At 33.9% G+C, this 27229-nt stretch overlaps 2 protein-coding genes across 3 annotated transcripts; one reads left to right on the top strand and one right to left on the bottom strand.

The window, feature by feature from the left end:
• Positions 1-3096: 3096 nt before the first annotated feature.
• On the bottom strand, positions 3097-9764 carry LOC107891724 (probable phospholipid-transporting ATPase 4). Of its 2 annotated transcripts, none has more exons than XM_016816598.2 (11): positions 9515-9764; positions 6926-8834; positions 6729-6839; positions 6333-6609; positions 6163-6251; positions 5978-6050; positions 5676-5885; positions 5427-5552; positions 4643-4741; positions 4378-4569; positions 3097-4281 (listed from the first exon to the last, which is right to left on the bottom strand). In XM_016816598.2, the coding sequence occupies exons 2-11, from the start codon at positions 8704-8706 to the stop codon at positions 3610-3612; spliced, it is 3630 nt and encodes a 1209-aa protein (XP_016672087.1). In that variant the 5' UTR covers positions 8707-8834; positions 9515-9764; the 3' UTR covers positions 3097-3609. The 2 variants fall into 2 exon arrangements, with proteins under 2 accessions (XP_016672087.1, XP_040956396.1); XM_041100462.1 differs by lacking the exon at positions 9515-9764 and having other exon boundaries at positions 6926-8360; positions 8513-8644.
• A 1395-nt stretch (positions 9765-11159) lies between these two features.
• Positions 11160-26342, top strand: LOC107891723 (protein ROOT HAIR DEFECTIVE 3). The gene is made up of 23 exons (XM_016816597.2): positions 11160-11295; positions 12319-12468; positions 13342-13408; positions 13485-13587; positions 13933-14003; positions 14112-14175; positions 14258-14323; positions 14448-14495; positions 14581-14643; positions 14752-14808; positions 14983-15141; positions 15224-15292; positions 15367-15458; positions 15639-15717; positions 15801-15966; positions 22571-22695; positions 23552-23814; positions 23916-24012; positions 24103-24267; positions 24401-24505; positions 24631-24725; positions 24949-25045; positions 25880-26342. Exons 1-23 carry the CDS (start codon positions 11292-11294, stop codon positions 26087-26089), a joined length of 2415 nt encoding a protein of 804 aa, XP_016672086.2. The 5' UTR covers positions 11160-11291; the 3' UTR covers positions 26090-26342.
• The last annotated feature ends 887 nt before the right edge of the window (positions 26343-27229 follow it).

Below are 27229 nucleotides of genomic sequence, written 5' to 3' on the forward strand. Positions count from 1 at the left end.
TAAGAATTGTTCAATTAGAGAATTCGATTAAAGAATTTTCTTAAAAATTAATTTGGAAATTGTAAGTGATTTTTGGGAAAATTAATTTTTATCAAGCAAAATTAAATTAATCAAATTAATTAAATTTAATATAATATTTTTAAAAATTAATCTTCAAGTTAGACAATTAGTCTAATGGGTAATTGAACTTGAAAATTAGACTTGAGATCGTAAATTGGGCCTAAGAGCCCAAAACTGAGACCAATACCCAAAAGTTGGTCAAACCGTGCTTGGTATATGAAATCGAGCTGACGGTCCAACTAGTGGTTGGATCGGACCAGTCAGGCCATCACTGACCCGAACTGAATTGACAGAAATCGAACCAATGCCGATAACTGTGACGATTACTTTTCGGTGGTTGGCAAATGGTCGGCAACGGTGGTTTTTTGGTAGTTGAGCAGTGGAAGAATTACACTACTATTAGGACTCTACCAGAGAATTTGATTTCAGATTAACTATTCTAAAAATAATATTATTTTAATAGATTTAATATTAAATTTAATTTTAAATTTATCTTATTAATATTTTATTAATTAATATTAAAGTGATTATTTTAATATTTAATTTAATTTAATATTTATTTTGTAGATAAATATTATGTTAATTTAATATTAAAGTGACTAAGTTTAATCATAGTTAAACTCTCTGAACTCCTATATAAAGAGAGTATTTGGTCATTATTTACACACACTTCAAAAAGAGAAAGTTATATAGAGAGAAAATTCTATGAAGAAAATAGTTCAAAAATTTTCTAGAGATATTTTTCTTATTTACAACTTGACCCAAAAGTTTAGAGAAATTGAAATTTTCTAATTCGAAGCGAGTCTACACTTGAAAAACGTGAACTTGAAGATAGCAAAGAAGACTACTTAGTTGAAACGTTCATCCTAGACAAATCGAAAAAGTACAATTTTGATTTAGTATTTATTACTTTAGATATCACAATCAAGTTCTTATTCTGGGAATTTTTTTTAAAATTCTGGTTTTTCACTAAGCTGTTTTCCTCTACGTTTTCCAAACCTGATTTTTCAACAGGCTCCACTTACCGTTGCCTTTAGCAAATCCCCTTGTTATCTCGTTTGCCTGCATTCCTAGACGTGCCAAGTCCATTCTGTCTTGTGACTTGTCACGCGAGTCACACTGCGACTTCTTCTTTATACCTTGGCAGAACTCTTGGTTTACCATTCTATAGAAGGGTTGGGATATGACTAAGATCTATTTGTTTTATAGTCTATGTCCCAAAAGGACACGCGTGAATACTTGACTGATGTTGGCTCCATACCCTAATACATATGGTATAGGAATCGATTTAGGCTTTCAAGCTTTTTTCAAATTTCTCATACCATTATGGGTGGTGAAGCTGAAGGGAGAGGCCACCCTCACCCTTAGGGGGTTTAAATTATACCGATCGCTTTCACTCTATCAGACCCAGGACTTAGATCTATCAGGCAGACCCATGACTAAAATATCTCAGAACCATGACCTTTGATCTATCATACCCAGGACCTTAGCATAGGAACGCTACCCCTCCACACCTCCCTCGGAGAGGCTTAAGGAAAAGGAACTGTACCCCTCCAAGCCTCCCTCAATGAGGCTTAACGCGATAACACAACGAATTACTCGACGATGAAAAAAATCCCCTTAACTCGATGACGCCTCCATTAGTGGTACCTGCAAACCTCAAGAGAAGTGTTAGTAGATGGTGTGTAAATAGTAATGGAGGTACCAAAGTGCGGGGCAAATTGAACCACCAGATGAAGCTTATAAGGTCCTTGCTGGCAACCATGGTACCACTTGAGCTGCGCCACTTGGGCTACATAACTCAAATGGTATCATAGTTGTAGGTTATATATCCACCAACCATGGTACCCTTCCTTCGGTGAACAGTACACGGCTCTCCGCGGAGGTCAGGGACAATATCTTGATTGGTTGCTCGACAAGCGATACTTCGAAAAAATTTTCCAAATGAGCTGACCCCCTCAACAAAAAATGAAGCCTTTTATTGTTGGTAGCTCAAGTGGTATCATGAATGTAGGTATAGGCCATATAAGCCTTAGGTTGTTGGCTCAACTCGTCTCGTGCTCAGATAACTCAATCATTATTCACACGCCCTATACTAACATATTTTCCCAATTTTGCAAGTACCATCGAAATGTCTCTCTATAAATCGTTTACAATTCTCCACAAAGGTTAGAGGCAAAACCCCAACACGAGGACAATATACTCTTTAGTTGTTGGGATTCCAATTGATTACCCATTGGACCACATTTCAAGGAGCCCACCCATTAATTGAAAAGAAAATAATTTATTGATTCAATACAATTTTTTTATATTAAACATTTTTTTTTTACTGATCCATATATATCTTAGACAGAACAAATCCATTGATTTCCAATTGCATATACATCAATCCACTCTGATTTTTACCAATTGAACTTGCATCACCTAAAACTGTTCAATCCGAAATCCAAACCAATTTTTGATCTGTTAAACATTCATCCAACTCATATATACCTTCCAAAGGATTAGACCATTAATTCTATTTCAACTGATCAAACCATTTAATCTAAAATTTTACTGATTTTTACATATTGAACCAATTTTTGACTAGTTCAACATTCATAAATTCTTTTATACCATTCAAACCAGATAAGCTACTTCCAATTCAACTTATTTAATCAACCATTCAAATTTAAGATTTCTAGAAAAAGATTGGTGGTTGAACTAATCAAGTTATTAATTCATCAATTCAATCGATTCGACCGACCCGTCTAACTCGATTAAATAAATCATTAAAAGTTTCATAAAAAATAATACATATATTAAAATCCGGTTCAACCAATCAATACTGATTCTTGAGTTCAACCGGCTATTTGTTCGGTTCAACCAGTCTATACTAGTTCTCGCGCCACCTGGTTCAATGCTCTTTTCTGGACTAGTATCTCGGTCGATTCCCAATCTAACCGATCCAACTGGCCAGTCCGGTTCAATTCAAACAACCTTAGTCGAATTTGGTTTTTTACTCGATGATTAGTAGAGTTAGGACAAAACAAGACCTAAAACATAAAGTTGAATACAAGTTTAGAATTACCAGTTCCAAATTTGTACAGTATACAGAGTTCCACAAACAAGATTGGACAATCTTAAATAATGATGAAAATATCCACAATTTTGAATGTTCAAGTAGTGTAAAACTGAAAATACAGTTAGCCCCCAAAGGACTTTTGTGTGATGAATGGGACTTTGAATCTAAAAATAATAATAATAATAATAATAATGGCAATAAGCTATGTTACTTGGACTTGAATGAGTGTCAGATATGGATATGTGTTCCATATGATATGTTCAAAGCTTTTTCTCTAAGTTGAAGGTTATATCCTTATATCCATGTCGGTCAGAAGGTCGAAGATCGATACTCCAAGAAAAATGAAGAATTGGAGCAATATAAGTGATAATGATGATAATAACAATATAATGATGACAATAATAAGGAACAGCACCTCAAAGTAAACCTGCAAATGGATGTTAAAAAAGGGACCCCTAAAAATGAAACTAAGTTGAAGTGCATTGTTATGAAGGAGGGTAAGATTTGTTGGATTCAATAGAATGTGTTTTTTTATTCAACTTCCCTCTAAGACTCCGGATCAGTGCATCGACTCGGGCGGTGAAACCGATCTTCGTCTTCTCTCTTGCCTTCGTTTTCTCCCTACGCCACATGACTTGATCACTGACATCTTTCTTCAAGTACTTGATCTCTTGGATGACATGATGATCCATTGGGTTGAAACATCTTTGCAAAGACATATGAGCAAGGTATGGGAGAGTACAAGCAATTGTAACTAAGAGGGTGGTTATCCAATAGACAGGCGCAGAGGCGAGGGCTTCCGTGAGAATTTGGTACGCACTATGGGAAATCTTCGGAGGTAGCATGCCGTAAATGAAAAGAAATATAAACCAAGCGACAATGCTGAACCAGATTAAGACGTGTTGCATCCATGTATAGTGGGTCATTATGAGAGAGACCTGGAAATTGAGAGCGCAAATGATGCAAGTGAACATTATCGTACCCAAGATAGACATGTCGGTAGTCTGTCCTTCGGCACGGTAAGCTTGGTCGTAGAAGATGACGATGTTGAGGAAGAAAATGACGAGAGAGGAATATAGACCGTTGCCCATCCATCCAAGTATCCTATACCAGTCAAAAAACAGATTTCTAGGTCCTTGCTGATACAATGTGGGAAACTGCAACACCAATAAGCATATATGAAAAATTCTTATAATAATGTCACCGGCAATTATAGATTAATTGCTAATAAAAAGAATTGATTACGGACTAACCTCTAAGCAGACGTCAGAAGAAACATCTTGCTCAAAAACTCCTAGTGAGATTACAGGCAATGAAGTAAGAACAACGTTGAATAATATCATGTACCAGTCGTCATAAACTGATTGTCCAGAAAAGCCGGTGAATGCCTCAAAGTAGAAGAGGGTGAGGCCAAATGCTATATTCTTGTAGAAGAAATAGCAAACCTGAATCCAAATTACCAGAGTTAACCCAGTACAGTGAGAGGAGGACAAAGCACCGGTGTATGTAGTATATTACCATTTGTGCAATCCTCTTATAGCACCAGTGTCCATGAACAACGAGAAGTCTTTCCAAGAAACGAAATTGGGAGACAGAGAAGTCACTGGCCATTACAGCCTGCAAAAGAGAAAAAACAGGTTATGTGATTCATTGACATGCAATAATAATTTGTCTTAAGAAGCATCATTGTCAAGATAGAACAGTTATATGTAGTATTTGCCTTAAAAAACATTATGTCAAGATAGCACACTTAAAGCCTAAAATATATTACCCAAATATTATTTTCATACTGTTAAAAGCTACATTACAGACTCTTCATTTTCCCTGAAGTACCCATCTTAGACACAATATTCGGGCACAGGATGGGGTTCAAAAATATGAGAGTGTATCCATGTTGAACACATACCTATATCGACACTAACCCCTAAGTACGAATAACATGATAGATTAAAAGAAGCCTAACAATATCTTTATATCCCAATGAGGATTCTTGCATATAAATTGCTAAGTTTTACATCTACCACTGACTGAATAGAAGAGAAGCTGACAAGAACCATAAAGCTCAAAAACATGACTACCTCTTTCTCCTATATTTATCTATAATATATAGCATGAATTCAGAAAAGGACAGAAAGAGCAAATTCCCATCCAAAGTTCGCCTCTAATGAGGTAACCTTTCTTTTTCGACAATCCATAAACATGAAATATCCTTGATATAAAACTATAGAAAAGATCCACTTGCTACAATCACTAGAGGAATGCATTGCAACTGTAGGAAGAGTGAGTTAGATATGTTACCAACCTGCATACCTTCCACACCACTGATGCCAACTCCAATGTCAGCTTCTTGAATCATTCCAACATCGTTTGCACCATCACCAATTCCTAGAGTGACTTTACCAGTTCCTTCTTTTACTAATCTTGTAACCTGGTACCACGAAAATGTACCAAATAAATCAAGTACACAATAAGATCTCCACTTCAATGAATATTACCTGATTTGATCCTTTAAAAACTTTGTAAAGGTTAGGAAGGAAAAAAGAAATCTTACTAGTGCCTTCTGCTTGGGAGATACACGACAGCATATGACCGATGCACAATCAACGGCTAAGCCTAAGAATAGAAACTTCATATCTTCCTCCAAGGCATATGCAAGAGTCTTCCCATCAATGATCAATGCGAATGCAGCATATGGATCTTTTTCTAGTTTGATCATTTGTGAACCATTGTTAACTTGCGTCAATATATTCTCCTTAATTGCCTGATCAATAACAAAAGTGACGATATATAAAATAAAGTGAAATCAATTTCCTAAAGAAAAATTCCAGTGCTCTTTCATGAAGAAATACGTACCTCCTTGGACTCTGAATCAAGTGTAGTAATACAGATCTGCTTCATGCCTTCTCTTAGCAGACTGCAAGCAAACCTGCATCGCATGAAAAAACAAACATGAAACAATTTTCATGGAGCACCTTTTGATTAAGAAATAAAATTTAAGGCAGCAAAGAGAGCCTAATATTAAACAGAAAGAGATAGACCCTATATTTATAGCAGTTTCCATCTTGTCCCCTGTCAAAACCCAGAGCTTTAGACCCGCTTGTGCAAGTTTATCTATACATTGGGGTACCTGAAACGAAGAGAAGCTAACACAGGATGAAGAAACCCAAAACAGAAGTTTCTTAAAGAAGCAAGCAGGGATATCACATACCCCCTTCTGCAATTTGTCTTCCACAGCAGTAGCACCAACGAGAGTCAACTCCTTCTCCATCATCTCTGCCACCTTTTCAAGATTTGTGTCTCTATCAGCCCCAATAGAAGTTTTTGCCTTCTGAAATTCATTGTTCCATGCAGAGTACTCAGACTCCTCAAGCTTTCTATAAGCCAGTGCCAATGTACGCAATCCAGCTTCTCCATAAATATTCAAATGCTTAGTAGTATCTTCCAGATACGTTTTCCCCTTCTTTGCTAATCGGTCAAAAATAATGCTGTGCAAACATAGGGATAATAAATTAGTCAAACAGAAATCATCAGGCCATTGAAGGGTAAGGACTGGTTTCATCTATTAACACCTTGAAGAAGTCAAACGGGTAATATAGAGACTGACCTGTCAGCGCCTTTACACATTAGAATAATCTGCCCTTCTTCATCCCTCACAATTACTGTCATCCGCTTTCTTTTGCTAGTAAATTCCAACAAGTTTAGAATTTTGTACTCCCTACAAGATACCGAGAGGATTAAGATGCTATAGAAATCCAGGAGAGATTAGAAAAGAGCACAAAATTCATTTATTGGTATCCCCACCTCTCGGTTGTTTGTCCTGAACCTATATATCTTTCACGGACAAAAACACTTGTTTGAGTTCTTTTGAAAAACTCAAAACCAAATTCCCTGGCTGCAACAAGAAATGCTCCTTCATCAGGCGACTCTGCTTCATATGTATAAGTGCCAGTCTCTTCATTCAGCTCAGGGATAGCAGTGTGACAAACTGCTAATATTCGGCAAAATAATATAATCATATCAACATTTGGCTCTTTCCTCCAGTTCCCTTCCGTCATGCGGTCATCCTCAAAGCTAAAAAATTTGATGGGAGGTTTATTATCCTTTCCATCTTTGGAAGTAACAACAGTCTCCAATTCAATATCTTGCTTGCTTCTTTTGCTGGAAACAGATGATTGTCTCCCATCCTGCTCAAGGTCATTAGCCATCTGTTGTGCAGCAGCCCGTTCAACTTCACTAGCGCGCACACCATATGCAGTACCAGCAATAGAACATTTGAGAAAATCCATCTGATTGCACGTCAAAGTGCCTGTTTTATCAGAAAGGATTGTATCTACTTGGCCCAACTCCTCATTTAGATTTGATGTCCGAGCCTGCGCAGGAATCCCAGTGTCATCATCATACATCTGTAAGTCTTGATTAATAAAGGTTGCTTGCAAAACCTTCACCACCTCAATTGAAACGTAAAGTGAAATAGGTATCAAATAACCATAAAGGATGAGGGCAGTGACCAAATGGCTAAGCCCTGATATAAAAGGCTCTTTGGGATTATAGAATTGCTCTGTATCATCGGGCCGCATATACCACCAGTTTGGCATGTGGAACTTTGTTTTCAAAGCAAAGCCTAAAGAGCTGATCAATGAGATTATCAGAAGGAGGCTGAAAAGAACATATATTATGTAATCCATTTTCTTTTCTATTCTGCTCCTCTTTGAAGGGGACTTTGTGGAATTCTGCATGACTTTGGTATCAAAACCAGTGAAAATCACAACACCATAGACGAAACCTGTATTGCGCAACTTCGAATCTCTAAGGAGAACTTGTGCAGGTTCAAGAGAATAAGTTTGACAATCATAATCTAAATTACCAACGAAGGTGTAAAGGCTAGGGTTGGGATCTTCACATTTAATTAATCCTGTGAAGTTCTTGAAATGCTCATCTTCTTCCAAAGACAATGTTACATCCATAGCTCTCTTTACCTTCAAGTTTGTCTCACCATCTAAATTCATAGTCTCCACATAGCAAATCCCGTCCTCATAACTTGATGACAAGAGTAGCAGATCTGCTGGAAAAAATTCATCCTTCTCCACTCTCACCACGTCTCCAACCTCAATCTGCTGCCACTGCTTAAACTCAAAAACGCCTCCCTCTTTATGAAATTTTACTTTCCGACTATTAACATTCATATCTTGCATAAACCTTCGCCAATCCTCTAAACCTTCCTTTGCCATGCTAAGCCCTACAACAAAGGCCAAGGGAGCAATCATGCTCACAGCAGAAAATGGCGAAAGGGGTGTAAGTGAAAGAACTGCAGCTGCAAGGAAGTACAAATTGGCCACTCGGTGGAATTGTTCATACAAAGATTTTGGTAAGAAAGAGAGAAAATTATACTTGGTCGTCGATATGTAATTTGATCGATACTTTAAAGGTCTTTTCCTGTGCATATGAGGTTGGTTACAATGTACAGTTCGTGAGCATCCAGCCCCTTCTACAAATGGCACTGCCTCTTGAGTAGACTTTCTCCCACATGCGAATGTATAGAGTTGACTCCGCTTGATCTTAGCTCTAATCTTACCCTTAGCCATCTCTCAGAACCAAAATTTAAATATAAAAAAACAGGACACAACTGTCAAACAAATGGAAGCCCCCAAATCTAGCCTTCACCAGTGGATATTAATGCAGCCACTCCTTCACGATTTCCTTGCTTTACCTCCTGTTTCACAAAACCAAATGGTAATCAAACTAGTACATATCTAACATTTACAAATTGAAGCTTGCAAGTACAATTAAAGCTCACAATTCATAAGCACAAACATTCTGAAACATGCCGTATTTAAATCACATTCAACGTTCTTACATAACACAGATTAGAAAGTCTTATGAGCTACAAAATTCTAGGAATAAATGATAATTTAAGACAAAGATGAGAACAAATCTACATTGGTTAAACCTACAAATTGACCAAAAACAATACTAGGTAGCTATTATTTAAAAAATACACCCATACAGCCATTCCCAACATACAAAGATCTTCTTTTGAAAAAAAGCATACAAAGATCGAGAATTCAACAGAAACAAAAAACAAATTTGACAGATAGCTGGAGAAGATGTCATCCACAGTTCCACATTTCACCTCAAATATCCAAATAAACAACCAAAACTTATAAGTGTTGGATACAGGTATGTATCTGATATGAGTATAATGAATATTTTAAAGTTTTCCATATCTTTATATGGATGTTTCAAACACATGCAACGTAGCAAATAAGACAATACAAATATAGTACTTCAAAATATGAACAAATGAGCATATCACTGACATTCATCAAAGAAAGAATTTCAAGAAGCAAAATCAATAAGGAAAGGGAGGCCATTAAAACAAAAGAGAGGTACCTTTCAATACGGAGGCTGGTTCATCTTCAATACAAAATTAACAAAAAAGGAACATTTTCAAAACTATTCAAAAAGAACAGTCAATATCTTTTGCACATCAATAAATGAAGGGAGACAATGAAAAAAAAGACAGTTTTTTTTTTGTTAATTTTGATTAAGGAAAGAAACTTAGAGAGAGAAAGGGAAAAGAATGAGGTAAAATTTAGAAAAAGTCATTTAGGCGTAAGAGAGAAAATATTTCTCTCTCTTTCACAGCAATTCCCGGAGTCCCTTTGGCTTGTATAAATAATATAATATTATTTTCTATTTTAAAATTTCACTCTTTTTTGTTTTTCAGTTTATTCAGTTTTAGATAATTTTAAGGCTGTTTTTCCTTAAATTTCACCAGAAGTTTTTTTGTTATTTATGTTATAAAAATAACGAGTTATATATCTGTAATTTTTTTGTTTCATTTATTGTTTACATTAGATTCAATATTAATCTTCCCGAATTTATTAAATACATGAATTTGATAATTTAAATATGTTAAACATAAATTTGAATAATAATTTAAAATAAGATATAGTTAAAAACAAATTTTAAAATGACTTATTAATATAATTATAAAATAAAATAATCTATTATGGTGTACAAGAAGAACCATCTAACAAAGGAGGAAACAAGGTTTTATATACACACTTCCAAAACAATAGCCTGATTTTCAGTTTTCTTTTGTCCATATTTTCTAATAAAAATGATATTTTATTAATCACCCAATGTTATTACAATTATTTAAAAAACTAAAATCAAATTACCTATTAACATTATTGCAATTACAACAATAAAAAATATATGAGAATATGAATTTAAATTAGAAGTGTTCATGGGCCGGGCCAGGCTGGGTTCGGGCTGGGCCCAGAAAAAAAATTCGGCTTGGGTCCTAGGGCCGGGCTGGGCCCGACCCAAAACATGGGCATAGAATTTTGCCCAGGCCCGGCCCGAGAAAAAATTCATAAGCCTGGACCCAGCTCGGCCCGGCCCATTTTTTAAATAAATACCAAAAATTTATTTTAAAAATTAAAATAAAAATTAAAAAAAGTATTTTAAAATTAAAAAAATTAAAAAAGTATTTTAAAAAAATTTAAAAAAATTTAAAAAAATTTAAAAAAGTATTTTAAAAGTATTTTAAAATTAAAAAATAAAATAAAAATATTTATTATTCGGGCCGGGCTGGGCCCGGGCCAAAAAAGTGGTGCCCGAGGCCCGGCCCTTTTTTTAATCGGGCCTCATTTTTTTGCCCAAACCCATATTTCAAGCCTATATTTTTACCCAAACCCTCTCATAGTGGGTGAAAATAATACTAAAATAATATAAAAATATGAATTAAAATAATAATACGAATAATATTTTGAAAAAAATAAATGGGCGGCAAAATTTCCCACCAAAAATTGTCAGCGAAAAAAAAACCGTTGGTTTTTTAAGTGTATAAACTACTTTCTTTTTTGTCTTCAAAGTTCAGACAGCCAATCAGGTCCTTCTACGTCTTTCGCTTGATTCGTGGATTATGGAAATAATTTTGGGAATACATTTTATTCTAAATTTTGTATAAATAAAGCTATGCAAAATCGGAGAAAAAAAATTACAGTTTAAAATGGTTATTTTTAACCACAAAAAAAAGGAAAGGATTACAAAATTTTGAAAATAAAAAATAAAAAAAGTCACTCATTTTCTCTCTATTGTCTTTCATTGATATCGATCTCGTCAATTTTTTCGAGCTATCAATTTCGAAGAAGATTTTATGGGTACACTTCCGCTTATTACTTTTTCTTTAAAAAGACTGTGATTTCTTGTTTTTTTTTATTTGATTTATAGCTGTTTTTCAATGATTCGTTTCTTTATTTCATGAATTAATTATTATGTGCTTTGCTTTCTTTGTTGAATTCCTGTAATATGAAGGGGAGAAGAGCGTTAAAAGCATGCAATTGTTCCTTAATGATTGAAAATTTAGATTTATTTTTTTTGGTTTTCAACAGCTTCTTTTAAGTAGTAACTGTGATGTTATTGCATGTTTGGTTTCTGAGAAAGCAAAGGAAAATGAGAAGGAAAAAAAGAAAAAGAAAAAGAAGGATAATCGGGTTTTGAATTTTTGTGATATAAAGGGGAGGAGAGCGTTAAATCATGCAATGTTTCCTTACTGGTTGAAATTTAGATTTAATTTATTGTATATATATATTTTGGTTTTCAACTAATTCTTTAAGTGTTCAACTGTGATGTTTGGATCGTACCAGAGAACAAAAATTATGTTTATTGAATGTTTGACTGCCAAGAAAGCTAAGGAAAAAGAGAGGGAAAAAAAAGGATAGTCGGATTTTAAATTTATGTAATACAAAGGGGAGGAGAGCATTAAAAGCATGCAAAGCTTCCTTAATGATTGAAAATTTAGCTTTAAATTTATTTACTTTTTGGTTTTCAACAGTTCCTTTAAGTGGTGGAAATCTGAAATTTTATTGTGATGCTTGGATTAGTAGCGGAGGTTAAATGTATGTTTACTGCATGTTTGATTGCTGAGAAAGCTAAGGAAAATGGAAAAAGAAAAAAAAGGAAAATCGGATTTAGAACCATCATTTCTTTAGCCACGTAATACATGAGATTTCTCTGTCAAAATCAATGAATATACTATTTGTTTTGTGGTATTCTTCGATATCTTGTCTTTGAGCAATCGATATGGATCATTTAGTTTTAAAATTAACAAGGAAAAATGGTATTATATATGGAAGCTTTTCCATCAATTCGCTTATGGATGCTATAAAAATGTCGCTACTCAGCTGAGAGTGAAGAATGTTGTTCAACTCAAGTTATCAACGGAGATGGTTCTTTCAATGATGAGGGAATTGATCATTTTGTCAAGGAAATAAAACTTGCTGAATGTGGGTTGTCATATGCTGTGGTTTCCATCATGGGACCGCAAAGTAGCGGTATGCTTCGATATCTTCATGAAATCCTGCTTTTCATGCTTATACTTGCCTTGTTCCTAAGATGTATATTCCTACTAAGCTGCTTCATTTTTTTTTTGTTTGTACATTTGGTTTAATAATATTGAATTCGATATGTGGGATACAAGTTAGCATGATTAGCTGGAAGTTGGGTCACTTCAATTTTCGACATCTCATGTTGACATGGCCTTGCTTCTTCATGTTTTTGTTGGATTACTTCTGTTAGTGATATCAAGGTATGCCTTTGGCCTTGTGTCTTACTGCTAGACTGCAAAAGCAACTTGGATCATTTCAGGCGAGGTGATTTGGTTAGGTGCATGGCTGGTGCGCCTAGGCTTCCTTTTTATTAAAGCAACAGAAATAAAAGGCCCGAAGTTCTCTTCAATTTCTTTGTTATTTTAACCGTTTTCATTAGATGTATCTTTACCACTAAAGCAACGGATAGCATTGAACTCTTCACTTCTTAATATTTGAGTATTTAACAATATCATGCATATTGGCCAACCAAAAAAAATGATTGTTTCGTAGATAAAATGATCACTCTCTAGAGTTTATTACCATAATTATATGTCCTAAGCTTATTATATATACACACAGATGGACGCACATCTACATATTGCGTGCTTTTTTTTGTGCCTTGTACTCGAGGCAATAAAAGGGTTCTAGTGCCTACCGTGCGCCTTGCACCCTTGACAACACTTGACTTCTATAATTAGTTTTAGATATTTGTTATATCATTATTTTTATTGGTTCAAATGATCAGAGATTTTATTTATTTCGTGTTTTATCATTATAGTTATATAAGTTCTAGTTGCGTCAGATACCGTTTCACTTAGTTTTCAATGATCATGACAGGTAAAAGCACACTGTTAAACCATTTGTTTCATACAAATTTCAGGGAAATGGATGCATTTATGGGAAGGTCAGTTATGTTGCTCTATAATAACAACTGCTTTTGTTTCAGTTGGCTCAAAAACAACTAATGGGATTCTTGTCAGGTCTCAAACCACTAAAGGTATTTGGATAGCAAAATGCGCTGGTCTAGAGCCTTGCACCCTAGTAATGGATTTGGAGGGTACCGATGGAAGAGAACGTGGAGAGGTGCTTTTGTTAAAATTTCTGCAATGATGATCTAGAATAGGTTATATTTATTCAATAGCCTTTACCCTAGGATATGATTAATATATATTATATGTGAAATTGATGAAATCAAACAGGCCATTATTAAAGAGTAAATTTAATTTACAGTGGGTTTTTAGTTAAAAGAATCCTCAGTAATTTTCGAACAGAGTTATTGCTGGTTTAATAACATCAAGGCTAGAGTGACGAATGAAACTGTACTGAATAATAGTTGGAATCCAGATAATAAAAGTTCAATAGGAAGTGTTTTATCTCTGCATTTTTGTTTCTTGCTCTTTTACATATAAATTTTTTGTATTATTCCAGGATGACACAGCATTTGAGAAACAAAGTGCGCTTTTTGCACTGGCAGTTTCAGATATAGTACTGATAAACATGTAACTTTCGGCACGTACATGATGCTTGATATAATTTGCACCTTCATTGAAGGACTTATTGCTATCTGCAGTATGTACAAGTAATATTCTTGAGCAACTTCCATTTAGGTGGTGTCATGATATTGGTCGCGAGCAAGCAGCTAATAAACCTCTTTTGAAAACTGTATTCCAGGTATTCACAATATTGTTTCCCTTTCTAAGCAGTGCGCTGAATTCATGTGGTTATGTGATTTAATTGGTTGTACTGGTTGCAGGTCATGATGCGATTGTTTAGTCCCCGCAAAACGACTTTGATGTTTGTCATACGCGATAAAACTAGGGTGGGTAGATTTTTCTTAATGGAGAGCATTTTGCGTTTAGAGAGCTATTATTATTCATCATTTTCATTTAACGATTTCGTATTTCGATTGAGTTTATGGTTACTTAAAGATTTCTTGCTTACAGACACCACTGGAACATTTGGAACCTGTTCTGAGAGAAGATATCCAGAAGGTATAAATATGCGGATCCTATGCCTCCTTGCTTTTCTGATTAACTTCAGAATGTTTTCTTTTGACCCGATTTTCTTGAAATGCAGATATGGGACTCAGTTCCTAAGCCAGAAGCACATATGGAAACTTCATTAAGTGAATTTTTCAACGTAAGATATTGGGTTTGGTTTCTTGCAACAAAAGTGTAAATGTCTCTCCCTATACATTTTCTATGAGATTACTTCTGATAATTTAATGCTATTGCTGATAATACACAGGTTGAGGTTGTTGCACTTTCTAGTTATGAAGGAAAGGAAGAGCTGTTTAAGGAGCAGGTAACCTGTTTGTATTTGGGTCATCTCATGCATTCAGTATTCATTGCATGCTAAAAAAACCATGTCTGCCTACCATTTATAAATTTGCATGTAAGTTGGATGATGGTTCTGAAACTTTTGACTAAATGGCATGCAAATTGACAGTTTATCTTCCTATTTATTATATTACTGAAGGTGGCTAATTTGAGACAACGATTCTTCCACTCTATTGCACCCGGGGGGATTGCAGGAGATCGGAGGGGAGCAGTACCGGCTTCAGGGTTCTCTTTTAGTGCACAACATATCTGGAAAGTCATTAAGGAGAATAAGGACCTTGATCTTCCAGCCCATAAGGTGACCTTTAGGACATATTTAACTTGAATGAAATTTGTAATTATTGTTGCCTTTTTTGTTATTCATGCTTCATTTGCTTTAGGTCATGGTGGCTACGGTACGCTGTGAAGAATTTGCCAGTGAAAAGTACACTAGTTTTACATCAAATGAGGTATTTGTACATGTAAGTAAGCATTTAATTCATAAACATTTGTATGCTAACCAACCTACTACTTCATATAACAGAATTGGCATTCGTTGGAAGAAGCTGTAAAATCTGGTCCAGTTGCTGGCTTTGGGAAGAAGCTAAATTCAATTCTCTACACTTCTCTATCAGAGTAAGACCACTTAATGAGATTGAGATGATTGTTTCAATGTTGAAGTTATAAGTAGGCTACTATCTATTTAAGCATTTGGATGAGCTGAGCTTAGGCAAAGACCTGTTGGTTATTGGTTTTTCCATGGCTTACTACCATATCAGTGATTGAGTTTCTTGTTCTATTTTGTTCTGATTTTAGATATGATGCAGAAGCCACATATTTTGATGAAGGTGTGAGATCTGTAAAACGAAAGCACCTTGAAGAAAAACTGCTCCAAGTAAGAGCATTCTATAGTATTCTTGACCAATTAGTGTCCGTTATTAATTTTTCTCATCTCATTTGCCTTGTCTTATGATTTAGCTTGTCCAACCAGCCTACCAATCCATGCTAGGACATTTAAGGATCGAAACTCTTGAAAAATTTAAGGAAGCATTTGATAAGGCTTTGAAAGGAGATGAGGGGTTCTCAGTGGCTGCTTGCAAGTGCATTAAAACTTACATGGCTTCATTTGATGCAGGATATGCAGGTATTGAAAGTTTTCAAGAAAGCATTTAATAAAACTGTTCTGTCTTTTATTAACTAAACCACTAAATTTAAATAGAGAAAATAGTCAACCTAATTGGAAAAATAATTCTCTTATTCTAATAAAGAACTAAAAGATAAGGAAAATAATTCTCTTATTCTAATAAATTACTAAAAGATAAAATAAAATATTCCTAAAATATCTCAAATGATTTATTCTAAGATTTATCTACCTCAAAAACTTTAAAATTTATGCAAAAAATATAGGGGTTTCACATATTTCAACACTCTCCCTCAAGTTGGTGCATATATATCAATCATGCCCAACTTGCTTACAAGAAAATCAAAGCTTGTCTTAGAGAGCCATTTGATTAGTATGTCAGCAATCTGTTGTTTTGAAGAAACAAACGACATGCACACTTGGTTTTCTTCAATATTCTCATTGATAAAGTGTATCAATCTCAACATGTTTAGTTTTTTCATGTTGGAATGGGTTGTGAGCAATACTAATGGCAGCTTTGCTATCACTGTACAACTTCATTGGTGAAGTTATTTATTTCCTCAACTCTTCCATAATTCTTTTTAACCACATCATTTCACAAATTCCTTGAGCCATTGATCTAAACTCAGCCTCTGCATTACTTCTTACTATAACATTTTGTTTTTTACTTCGCCAAGTCACAAGGTTTCCCTAAACAAATGTACATAATCCTGATGTAGATATTCTATTTGTTATTGAGCCTGCCCAGTCTGCATCTGTATAAGCTTCAACTCCTTTTTGTTTGGATTTCTTAAAAAATAAGCCCTTTCTAGGTGAACTCTTCAAGTATCTCAGAATCCGAAACACTACTTCTTCATCTTCCTCCATTGGGGTGTGCATAAATTGACTTACTAAGCTCACTGCAAAAGCTATGCCTGGCCTTGTATATGATAAGTAAATTAATTTACCGGCTAATCTTTGGTACTGCCTTTTATCAACTAATCGACCTTTATTTTCAAATTTTACATTTGGATCAATTGGTGTGTCAGCTGGGCGACAACCACTCATCCCAGCCTATTTTAAAAGATCAATCACATATTTTTCTGAGAGACCACAAGACCCTTCTTTGATCGAGCAACTTCCATTCCAAGAAAGTATTTCAAAGAACCCAAGTCTTTGATCTCAAACTCCAATGCTAGATGCTCCTTGAGACGCCTTATGTCATCCACATCATCTCTTGTAAGAATGATATCATCGACATAAACTATAATAACTGCTATTCTACCTCTTTGTGAGTGTTGATAGAACATTGTGTGATTAGCTTGCCCTTGTGAGTAATCTTGTTTTTTAACAACTTGAGTGAATCAATCAAACCAAGCTCCAGGAGACTGCTTTAGATCATACAAAGATTTCCTAAGCTTACATACTCGAGTTCCAAATTTTTCTTCAAAACCTGGAGGATCCATGTAAACTTCTTCTTCAAGTTTCCCATTTAGGAAAGCATTCTTCACATCTAGCTGCTGTAAAGACCAATCAAGATTAACAGCAATTGATAAAAGAACTCTAACAAAATTTAATTTGGCTACTGGAGCAAATTTTTCAAGATAATCTATCCCATATGTTTGAGTATACCCTTTAGCCACCAGTCGGACTTTGTATCTATCTAAAGATCCATCCAGTTTGAATTTGGTTGTGAACACCCATTTACAGCCCACAGATTTTTCCCTACAAGTAATTCCACTGTTTTCATGTGCCTGTTTTTTCAAGAGCGCGTATCTCTAAAATAGCCTTCTTCCACTCAGGAACCTGTAAAGCATCTTTCACATTTTTGGGTATTTTCACAATATCGAGACACGAAACAAAGGCTGAGAATGTCGAAGACAAGGCTTTATAAGACACAAAGTTAGACATGAGATATTTGACAACATTTCTAACACCTTTTCTTTTAACAATTGGAATATCTAAATCAGAAAATTCATTGGTTGGATTATGAGCTTTACCTGGACTTTTGACAAGATCTTGCGGGTCGGATTCTTGGTGATGAATCTGGTGGATTCCACTTTCTTGATTTCGATTTCTTTTTGAGTAAACGATTAACTCCTTTGTTTATTCTTTATTCTCATGATCAGACTCAACACCTTCATACTCCTTTTCATTAACAACATTAACATCATTAATTTCTGTATTAATCACAAATTCACCTTCCTCGTTATTAGAATCTTTATGTTATATTCCTAGTGTTTTCTTGATCAATTATAGAATCTTCCTTACTATAATTTCCTCCCTGAAAATTAGAATCAAAGTAAGATTGTGTTTCAACAAATGTGACATCCATGGTAACAATAATTTTCCTATCAATTGGATCATAATGTTTGTAACCCTTTTTATTAGAAGTATAATAAAGACACATTTTTTTGCTCTAGGATCTAGTTTACATTGGTTGTGAATATGAACAAAAACACTATACCCAAAAACTCGAAGGGATAAATCTATGATCATTTTAGAGTTAGGAAAGTTATCTTTAAAGAGACGGAAAGGAGTTTTATAGTTTAGAGTTTTACTAGGCATTCTATTAATAAGATATGTAGCTGTTAACAAGGCTTCGCCCCAAAGATAATGTAATACATGACTAGTGAACATCAAGGCTCTAGTTACTTCCAAAAGATGTTGGTTTTTTCTTTCTGCAACCCTATTTTGTTGTGGTGTATTTGTATAAGAGCTTTGGTGGACTATATCATGTTTGGTTAAGAAAACACCTAATTGGTCCCTAAAAAATTTCCCACCATTGTGAATCTAAAGTACTTTTATTCTCACACCAAATTGTGTTTTCACCATAGCATAAAAAGACTGAAACACATTTTTAACTTCAGATTTATCTTTTAATTAAAACACCCAACAAATGCGAGTATGATCATCAATAAATGTGACAAACCAACGTTTTCCTCAAAAAGTTGAGACTTTCGAAGGTCCCCAAACATCACTATGAATCAACGAAAAAGGTTTGTAAGTTTATATTTTTTAGGTGGGAAGAATGACCGATGATGTTTAGTCAATTCACAGTGATATGAAGGACTTTTATTTTTAAATAGATCAAGTAACAAATATCTTAAATAGTAAAAATTAGGATGTCCAAACCTATAATACCAAATCATAACCTTATCAAAACTAGAAGTAGAATTTAAACATATAGTAGTTGCTGATTGACTTAGATAGTCGTCGTCAAGAAAGAAAATTCCACCAGCTTCTTTAGCACTGCCAATCATCCTCCTTGAGACTATGTCCTAAAATTTACATAGAGGAGTCAAATATAACATGAGAATTCGAGGACTGAAATAATTTACTAACCGATATGAGATTACAAGCTAGATTTGACACATGTAAAACATCATGTAAAACCAAGGAAGGCAAAATTTTAACAGTGCCTTTCCCAGCTATTGTCGAGAACGACCCATTTGCTACTTTGATTTTTTTGTTTCCTGCACAATGTGTGTAAGTTGAAAAAAGAAAATGACTACTAGTCATGTGATCACTAGCTCCAGAATCAACGATCCACGTGTTTGTTTTACAAGGCTTGACACTGAAAAAAATAAAAAAATCAATACCTGATTGGGCAAAGAAGGAAGAAGGATTATTGGATGAGTTAGGAACAAAATAATTCATCCGAAATTATGGTGATTGAAAAAGCTTGTGTAAATGCTCTAATTGTTCCTTAGTGAATGAAGACCCTTCTAGAAAACTTTAGCCCTCATAATTTTCATTAGTTGTTTCAACAGTAAAACTTTCTTCCTCTTTGATTGTTGGATCTCTTATTTCGAGTGAAGGTTGTTTTAACCATAATGCTACTAGAGATTTAACCTAGCTCTGATACTATGAAAGTTTTCAAGGGAGCATTTAATAAAACTATTCTGTCTTTTATTAACTAAACAATTGAATTTAAATAGAAAAAAGAGTCATAACTTAATTAGAAAAATAATTCCCTTATTCTAATAAATTAGTACTAAAAGATAAGGAAAATAATTCTCTTATTCTAATAAACTACTAAAAGATAAAATAAAATATTCTTAAAATATCTCAAATAATTTATTCTAAGATTTATCTACTAAATAAGATTTATCTACCTAAATAACTTTAAAATATATGCCTAAAATATAGCGATTTCACATATTTCAACAAGTATGATTGAACTTCATAATCATTTTCTGAGTTATAAACCAAAGTTACAAAACACAAGTTCAAGAGGTTTGAAATGGGAAAGAGTTCATTAAAAAGTTTTATTTGGCAATAAATAAGTCATTGAAGGAAAATTGAGTTTTTAGCTTGTAAGTGTTGAAGTTGCTGAAAAGTTGTTTGTTTAGTTGCGACTTGTGAAACAATTGAAAACTGAAACAATAAACAATGGACACAGACAATTGTTTATGCAGTTTGGATTCAATCCTAATTCAATCCTACATCTGAGGCCTTATCCAAAAACTAAATCACAATATTTTTTGTGATACAAGGGAAGATTTAAGTCCAACCACACCCATAAATGTTGCAGCCTCACTCCCATATAATTACAATCCACACATCTAATGTAAATAGCAGCCTCAATATATAGAGATTTCAGTTCGGGTGCATCCAACTAGTAGAATCAAATCAAATCTCTAGAATTTTGCCCATATCCATTATCTTACATATATATATATAGCCTTTACATTCATGACATTTAATGTTTTTCTTCTTTTCTTTGACACTCTCTTCTTTAACAACATATTCTCCTTTGCTTTTGTTTAAGCCATGACCTCCATCATTCCTGGTGTTTCTCCTTGAAAGTTTTATGAAGGCTTGATTTAAATTTTTAGTAAGAAGAACTAGCTGCTTCTATAGGTCCTCAATGGTAATTTCTTCACAAGTTGCAACTAGAGATGTGACATTCAGAGCAATGTTTTTCTCTGAATCCCTTTTGAATTCCTCTAAATTCATTTCAAATGTTTGAAGTGACCCAAGCAACTTATATGTTTTTATAGTATTGATATCCTTGGCTTCTTCAGTGATTGTTACTTTGATTCAAATCTTTCTGAGAGGGATATCGGCACTTTGCGCACCAATTTCATTGGATTAATCATCATCAAAGGTGAAAGCTTGGTTAGATATGTCACATAACATAAAAATCATAAAGAATCTCTTCCTCATACATTCGTAAGTTTTTTAATCTAGTTGTTAGCATTTGGGGCTTTGACTGCTTTACACTTGTGGTTCCTTAATGTGTGGTTTCAAGAGTTGTCCAAGCTTGACGAGCAGAAACACATTTGGAGATACACTTGAATTCCTCGGGGTCAACACCATTGAAGATTGCATTTAAAGCCTTTGAGTTATAACTAGTTGTTTTGTCCTCTTTGGCTAACCATGTAATTTCGAGTCTGAGAGTGTGAACACTATCAATTTCAGTAACTCGAGGTTCCCAACCTGTTAGGATTGCTCTCCATGCCTTCTTATCAATAGATTTTATAAACACTCGTGTTTCTAGTAGGCATAATTCGAGCTATCAAGCATAGGTGGCATGTAGATCAAGTTTCCTTCCCTAATTCAACAACTAACAACATGATCCCACCAAATTCGTCTTATGTCTAGCTCTAGCACCAATTGTAAGTGTTGGAGTAGTTGAGAAGTTCTTTGTTTAAATGCGAATTAAGATATAACTAAAAACAGAAACAATAAACAATGAACACAGGTGATTGTTTACACAGTTTGGATCCAACCCCACATCCGCAGAGCCTGTCTAAAGAGTAAATCACTATAATCTTCATGATATAAGAGATGATTTAAGCCTAATCACACCCACAAATATTGCAGTCACTCTCATTTAATTACAATGAAGAAATTTCCCCAAAAAAGATTTTCCCATGAAAGTTTAGAACAAATTGCTGAAACAGTTTGATCAAATTTTACTTTAAATAAAAGTTTCTCCTAATGAATAGATAAGTGCACACTCAAATGCACACACTCAATGTAAGTAGCAACCTTAATATATAGAGATTTCAGTCTGGGTGTATCCAGCTAGTAGGATCAGATCAAATCTCTAGAATTTCGCCAATATCCATTATCATTATGGCTTAGATAATATTTGAGAAAAATGTAAGGATTATCCATATCCCTCTCGATTGCATATCTCTTAATAAATGGAAAGATAATCATAATCCCATCTACTAGTTTCCTTGCTGAGAATTATCTCCCCTGATTAGCTGTGTGATATCACAATTTTTGCTGCACAAAATCACTTAATTTGCTATCCAAAATTACATTAAAAATTGTCAATTAAATATAAACAAATCTAAAAAAAAAACTATTTGCATGATAAGTTGCAACTAAGTTTGCGACTAGTTACAAAAATTAGTTGCATGGTGAGTTGCAACGTAGTTTGTGACTTGTTGCGACAAAGCCATTACTAAAATTAGTTGCATGGTAAGTTGCAACTTGTTTGTGCTTGTTGCGACAAAGCCATTACCATGAGCTGAAATTTCAAATGACTAGTCTTTATACTGTTTCCATTTAATAGATTTGGTTCTACAGCTGTGAGTCATTTAGGGTTTTTTTTCTTTGCTTGATAAGGTATATTGAGTACTTTTGAGTTTGACAACTTTTTTTGCAGATGCTGCTGTTAAGCTAGCAAATTGGGATTCCTCCAAAATCAGGGATAAGCTACGTCGTGACATTAATGATCATATTGCTTCTGTTCGAGCTGCCAAGCTTTCAGAGCTTACGTCTTCCTATGAGGTATGGCAATTTATGTGTCCCCTTCTATCCAAAAAGCTAGGGATAGAGTAACCTAATAATTTAAAAGCAGGATTTTGTGTCTATATCACCCGGACTCGGGTATGAGTGTTGGATACAGCTATATGCCCAACATGGGTTTGTTCAATTTTTCTTGTAAGCTTTTCCAGTGTATTCAAAAAGGTCCTTCAAGGGTCATATCCTTATTCCTATATCTAGATATTTGTTGGGCCTGAGTATCGAGCACAAAGACTTTAAAAGATGGAGCAACATAGGTTTGTGTATCATTCGAAGTTGTGTCCGTTTGGTTTCTCTAGGGAGGCAAGGTGAGCTGAAGTTGAGGCCTTGGCGCCATGATCTTTCTTTTCGCACAGTCTTACTGGTCGATGAAAATTTTCACATTGTTGCGTTGTGCAGATTACTTTAAAAATAGCTTTAGCCCTAGTAATCAAGATGTCATATCGAATTGTTGGCCTGTTCTGGAAATTTTGCATTGATGCATAAGTGTGAATTGTTTTAGAAATTGAATCCCATTCTTTGTTACTAGGATTTGGGTATTACTTTCAAGTTTTTATATGTATTTGGAGGGTCATATCCGCATACCTATGCTCAAATATGTATCGGACAACAGTACTTCAAGACATATGGAGTGCCGGGGCAACATAGATCTCAATTTACTAAGATGTCATAATAAAGAGTCGGGTTATTATAACTTTACAATATGGGTGTCGAATCTACCATCTAGTTCTGGATAAGAAAGACCTAAAATTTGCTTGGTGAATTCTAAGCCCATATCTCATTTTTATGATTGGTTTAATCACCACTTTGAATCATAATGATAATAATGGTGCATTTGCAGGCAAAGCTGAATGAGGCATTATCTGGACCTGTTGAAGCACTCTTAGATGGAGCTAATAAGGAAACCTGGCCATTGATAAGGAAACTTCTGCAGCGTGAAACCGAATCAATTCTCTCTGGACTGTCCACTGCTCTCTCTGGTTTTGACATGGATGAACAAACCCAGAAGAAGACTCTAACGAGTCTAGAGAATCATGCGAGAGGTGTGGTTGAAGGGAAAGCAAAGGAAGAAGCAGGAAGGGTATTAATCCGTATGAAGGACAGGTAATAATACATTTCATGATTGAGTTAAAAGTGTTTGAACAATATAGACTTGTTTTTCTAGCATTATACATTATCAAAATCGACTTTGTGTTTACATACAGGTTTTCTACATTATTTAATCACGATTCTGAATCAATGCCACGGGTTTGGACCGGGAAAGAAGATATTCGATCCATCACTAAAACTGCTCACTCTGCAGTATGTTTACGTATTATCATTTTGATAATTTAAAAAAAGAAATTTCTTCCATTCTGTTCTCTTCTGAATTTGTTTATTATCCCTTGTTAGGCCTTAAAGTTGCTATCTGTTATGGCTGCAATCCGGTTGGATGATAATGTCGATAACATTGAGAATACACTTTGTTCTGCCTTGTTGGATACCAAAGGCATTGCTTCTGTGACTAAATGGGGCAGTACAACATCTGATCCATTGGCCTCAAGCACTTGGGATAAGGTTAAGTCCTGTTCTTGCTGATCATCTTTATAAAGTTTAGTTGAATTATACTCAGACAAGAGTGTCGAACACAAGCACTTCATTGATGTCTATTGCATGATTGGTTCTTATGACTGGTTTCGTTTGGCTACAGGTTCCACCCAACAAGATATTAATCACACCTGTCCAGTGCAAGATTTTATGGCGGCAATACCGGGCAGAGACAGAGTACTGTGTCACTCAGGCCATTTCTGCTCAGGCATGAAATTTAAAATCTTATTAATTTTCTAGGAGATTATTATGTTACTCGGATTTGAATGTTAGTGTCCAATACAGGTATATTCAATTTTTTCTCTGAATTATTATTTATCTTTCTACTTTCAGGAAGCCAACAAGCGTAGCAACAACTGGTTACCACCTCCATGGGCAATTGTTGCTTTGATCATCTTGGGATTTAATGAATTTTTGACTCTTCTAAGGTGCACATTTCACAATGTATTTGGATTTTTTATAAAATATAGAATATACAAATACGGGCTTTTCAACTTCTTTTAAATCTTTTAATGTTTTTGAAGTTTTAAGGATTTTTAGAATGTTATTATCTCATAATATAAATATCAGATATGAATATTTTATAAAAATTAAAATTAAAACTAAAGTAAATAGTTTATTAGTGCTTAATTTCAAATATTGTCATTGCAGAAACCCTTTGTATGTGGGTATCATCTTTGTTGGTTACCTTATGCTGAAAGCTCTCTGGGTGCAGCTCGACATTTCTGGTGAATTCAGCCATGGTGTTGTGAGTATCAAGCATTTTTTTTGGCTTTTTGTTTATTTCTAAGCATGCATAAAATATTTGTCATTCGTGTTCAAATGAGAGTGTTGGGTATGATCATGTGTTCGAAACATTAGTTTTTAATTCTTTCAATATTTTCATTTATTTGTAGTCTTTGAAAGATTATATTTATATTCATATAAGCATGTTAAAATATGTATCGCATATTTATATTTTAAGAAAAAAACGAAAAGTAGTAACAACATACTAAAATCTTGAAACAATTTATTGGAAAAACATTTGAAAACTTTTTTTTGCATGTAAACTTGAAATACAAAAGCCAGATACCTGGAGGCGATTTGCTTCTTTTTAGACGTGTCTGGCTATGTTACTTGCATATTGGTATGAATTTTAATATATTCAAATATATATATATGTACTTTGAAAGTCCTTGGAATGCCATATCCTATATCCAACTCAAACATTATAAATAAAATTACTTCAGAAAAAAACAAACAAACAAACAAAGCTGCCATCTAAAATTATGATGTTGGTCCTTCTATCATCCTCAAATTTATAATTTAGTTTTTTACTTTTATTTGGTATAATTTGGTCATTACTTTTATAAGATTATTAGTTAGTCCAAATGGTGTTAAATATTCTGGTAAAAATATGGTCATAAATTACCAGAACTACTCCATCCATGCTATCCAAAAAAAGAAAATCACCTTATCTTGAATACAATTTTTTTTTTTTTTAAATCGCTCCAAACAGTTTGAGTCTAGCCATCTCTACTCAATTATTGAAAATAGTTTATATTATTATTTATATATAATTTAAAATTTTAATGTTTTGCAGTTACCTGGGATAATTTCCCTATCAACCAAGTTCATTCCCACGATTATGAGCCTTCTGAAAAAATTAGCAGAGGAAGGGCAAGCAGCAGCAAATAACAACCCTCAATCAACCAATGGTTCAGCATCTAAGAGCTTGCCAAACACTACTTCTCCATTACTCACTGCTTCCTCTACAGTAACTTCATCAGCAAACGGTACCAAAGAAGAATAATCACCCAACTTATTTCATATATATATACTGTATATGTTATTCCGACTTGAATATGTTGGATACGGTATGTATTCGACATGAGTACATTCAATTTCTATTAAGATTTACCATGTTTTGGAAAATCTTCGAATTATGTTCTCGTACTTATGTTCGGATGTGTGTCGTGCACACAAGTGTTTAAGAAAAAAATGAAATGTCAAGAATAACATGTATATATATGGTCTATAATGCATGTGAGGGTTAAAAGGAGGCACTGCTAATTTCTTGAGGTAAAGGCCACATCAAATAGGTTTTTTTTTCTTTTGTTTTTAATTTTATTTTTCAGACTAGATTTTAAGCTAATTTTATATATTTATGTTTTTCTTCGCCATGTTGTTAGCTCTTAATATATTTATATACATATATATATACATATGTAAGTAGGTACTCAGATTTTGTTCTTTTGTCGTGAGTATTTGGGATGGCAAAAACTCTCATCCACCAAATTTATATCAATTCATTTTTTATGAATATGCTTGTGTTTTGAAAAATATTGGGTGAATTTTTTAAAAAATTGAATTAAATTAGAGGTGTTTATGAGTTGAATGGTTTGATTAATCCGAGTCTCTTTGGATCAAGTTTGGATGTATAATTTTTAATCTTCATTTGTTTCAACCTGTTATATTCTTTAAAATAATAAATATAAAAAATTATATTTATATTTATATTTATATTTATATATTTTTATAATTAAATTTAAATAAAAATAAATTTTATTATTTTTGAACAATATAATAGACTATTTCAATCGGCTTAGAAAGGCTAGGTTGAGCTTTTGTTTCAGCTTAATTTTAATTTTTTTTTAAAAGAGACGAGTTTGATCCAATCCAAACCCATGAATATCTTTAAATAGAACTGATCATTTTGATAGATACTTATTAGGTAGTTTTTTAAAAGAAAATACTAATTTAAATTGAGATGAATATTAAAATTATATATGAACTTTGATAAAATTTGTAATTTTATATATCAATTTTAATTTGGTATATTTGTATACATTAAACTTTAATTTTAGTTCAATTTTCACATTTCATTAACTCCGTTATCTATGTGGTACAATTTTTCGTTAAGTCATGTGTAAATTGTTAATATGAAATTTTA

This window comes from Gossypium hirsutum, chromosome D09 (assembly GCF_007990345.1).
Source record: "Gossypium hirsutum isolate 1008001.06 chromosome D09, Gossypium_hirsutum_v2.1, whole genome shotgun sequence".
Classification (NCBI taxonomy): Eukaryota; Viridiplantae; Streptophyta; class Magnoliopsida; order Malvales; family Malvaceae; genus Gossypium; species Gossypium hirsutum.

Excerpts from the sequence above, each read along its gene's own strand:
- LOC107891724 (XM_016816598.2), bottom strand. The coding sequence starts at position 8,706 with ATGGCTAAGGGTAAGATTAGAGCTAAGATCAAGCGGAGTCAACTCTAT. Across the intron at positions 6,610-6,728 it reads ATGTGTAAAGGCGCTGACAG|CATTATTTTTGACCGATTAG; the intron begins GTCAGTCTCTAT and ends ATGTTTGCACAG. Across the intron at positions 4,282-4,377 it reads CTTCTGACGTCTGCTTAGAG|TTTCCCACATTGTATCAGCA; the intron begins GTTAGTCCGTAA and ends TTGGTGTTGCAG.
- LOC107891723 (XM_016816597.2), top strand. Across the intron at positions 22,696-23,551 it reads AGCTTACGTCTTCCTATGAG|GCAAAGCTGAATGAGGCATT; the intron begins GTATGGCAATTT and ends GTGCATTTGCAG. Across the intron at positions 23,815-23,915 it reads TTAATCCGTATGAAGGACAG|GTTTTCTACATTATTTAATC; the intron begins GTAATAATACAT and ends GTTTACATACAG.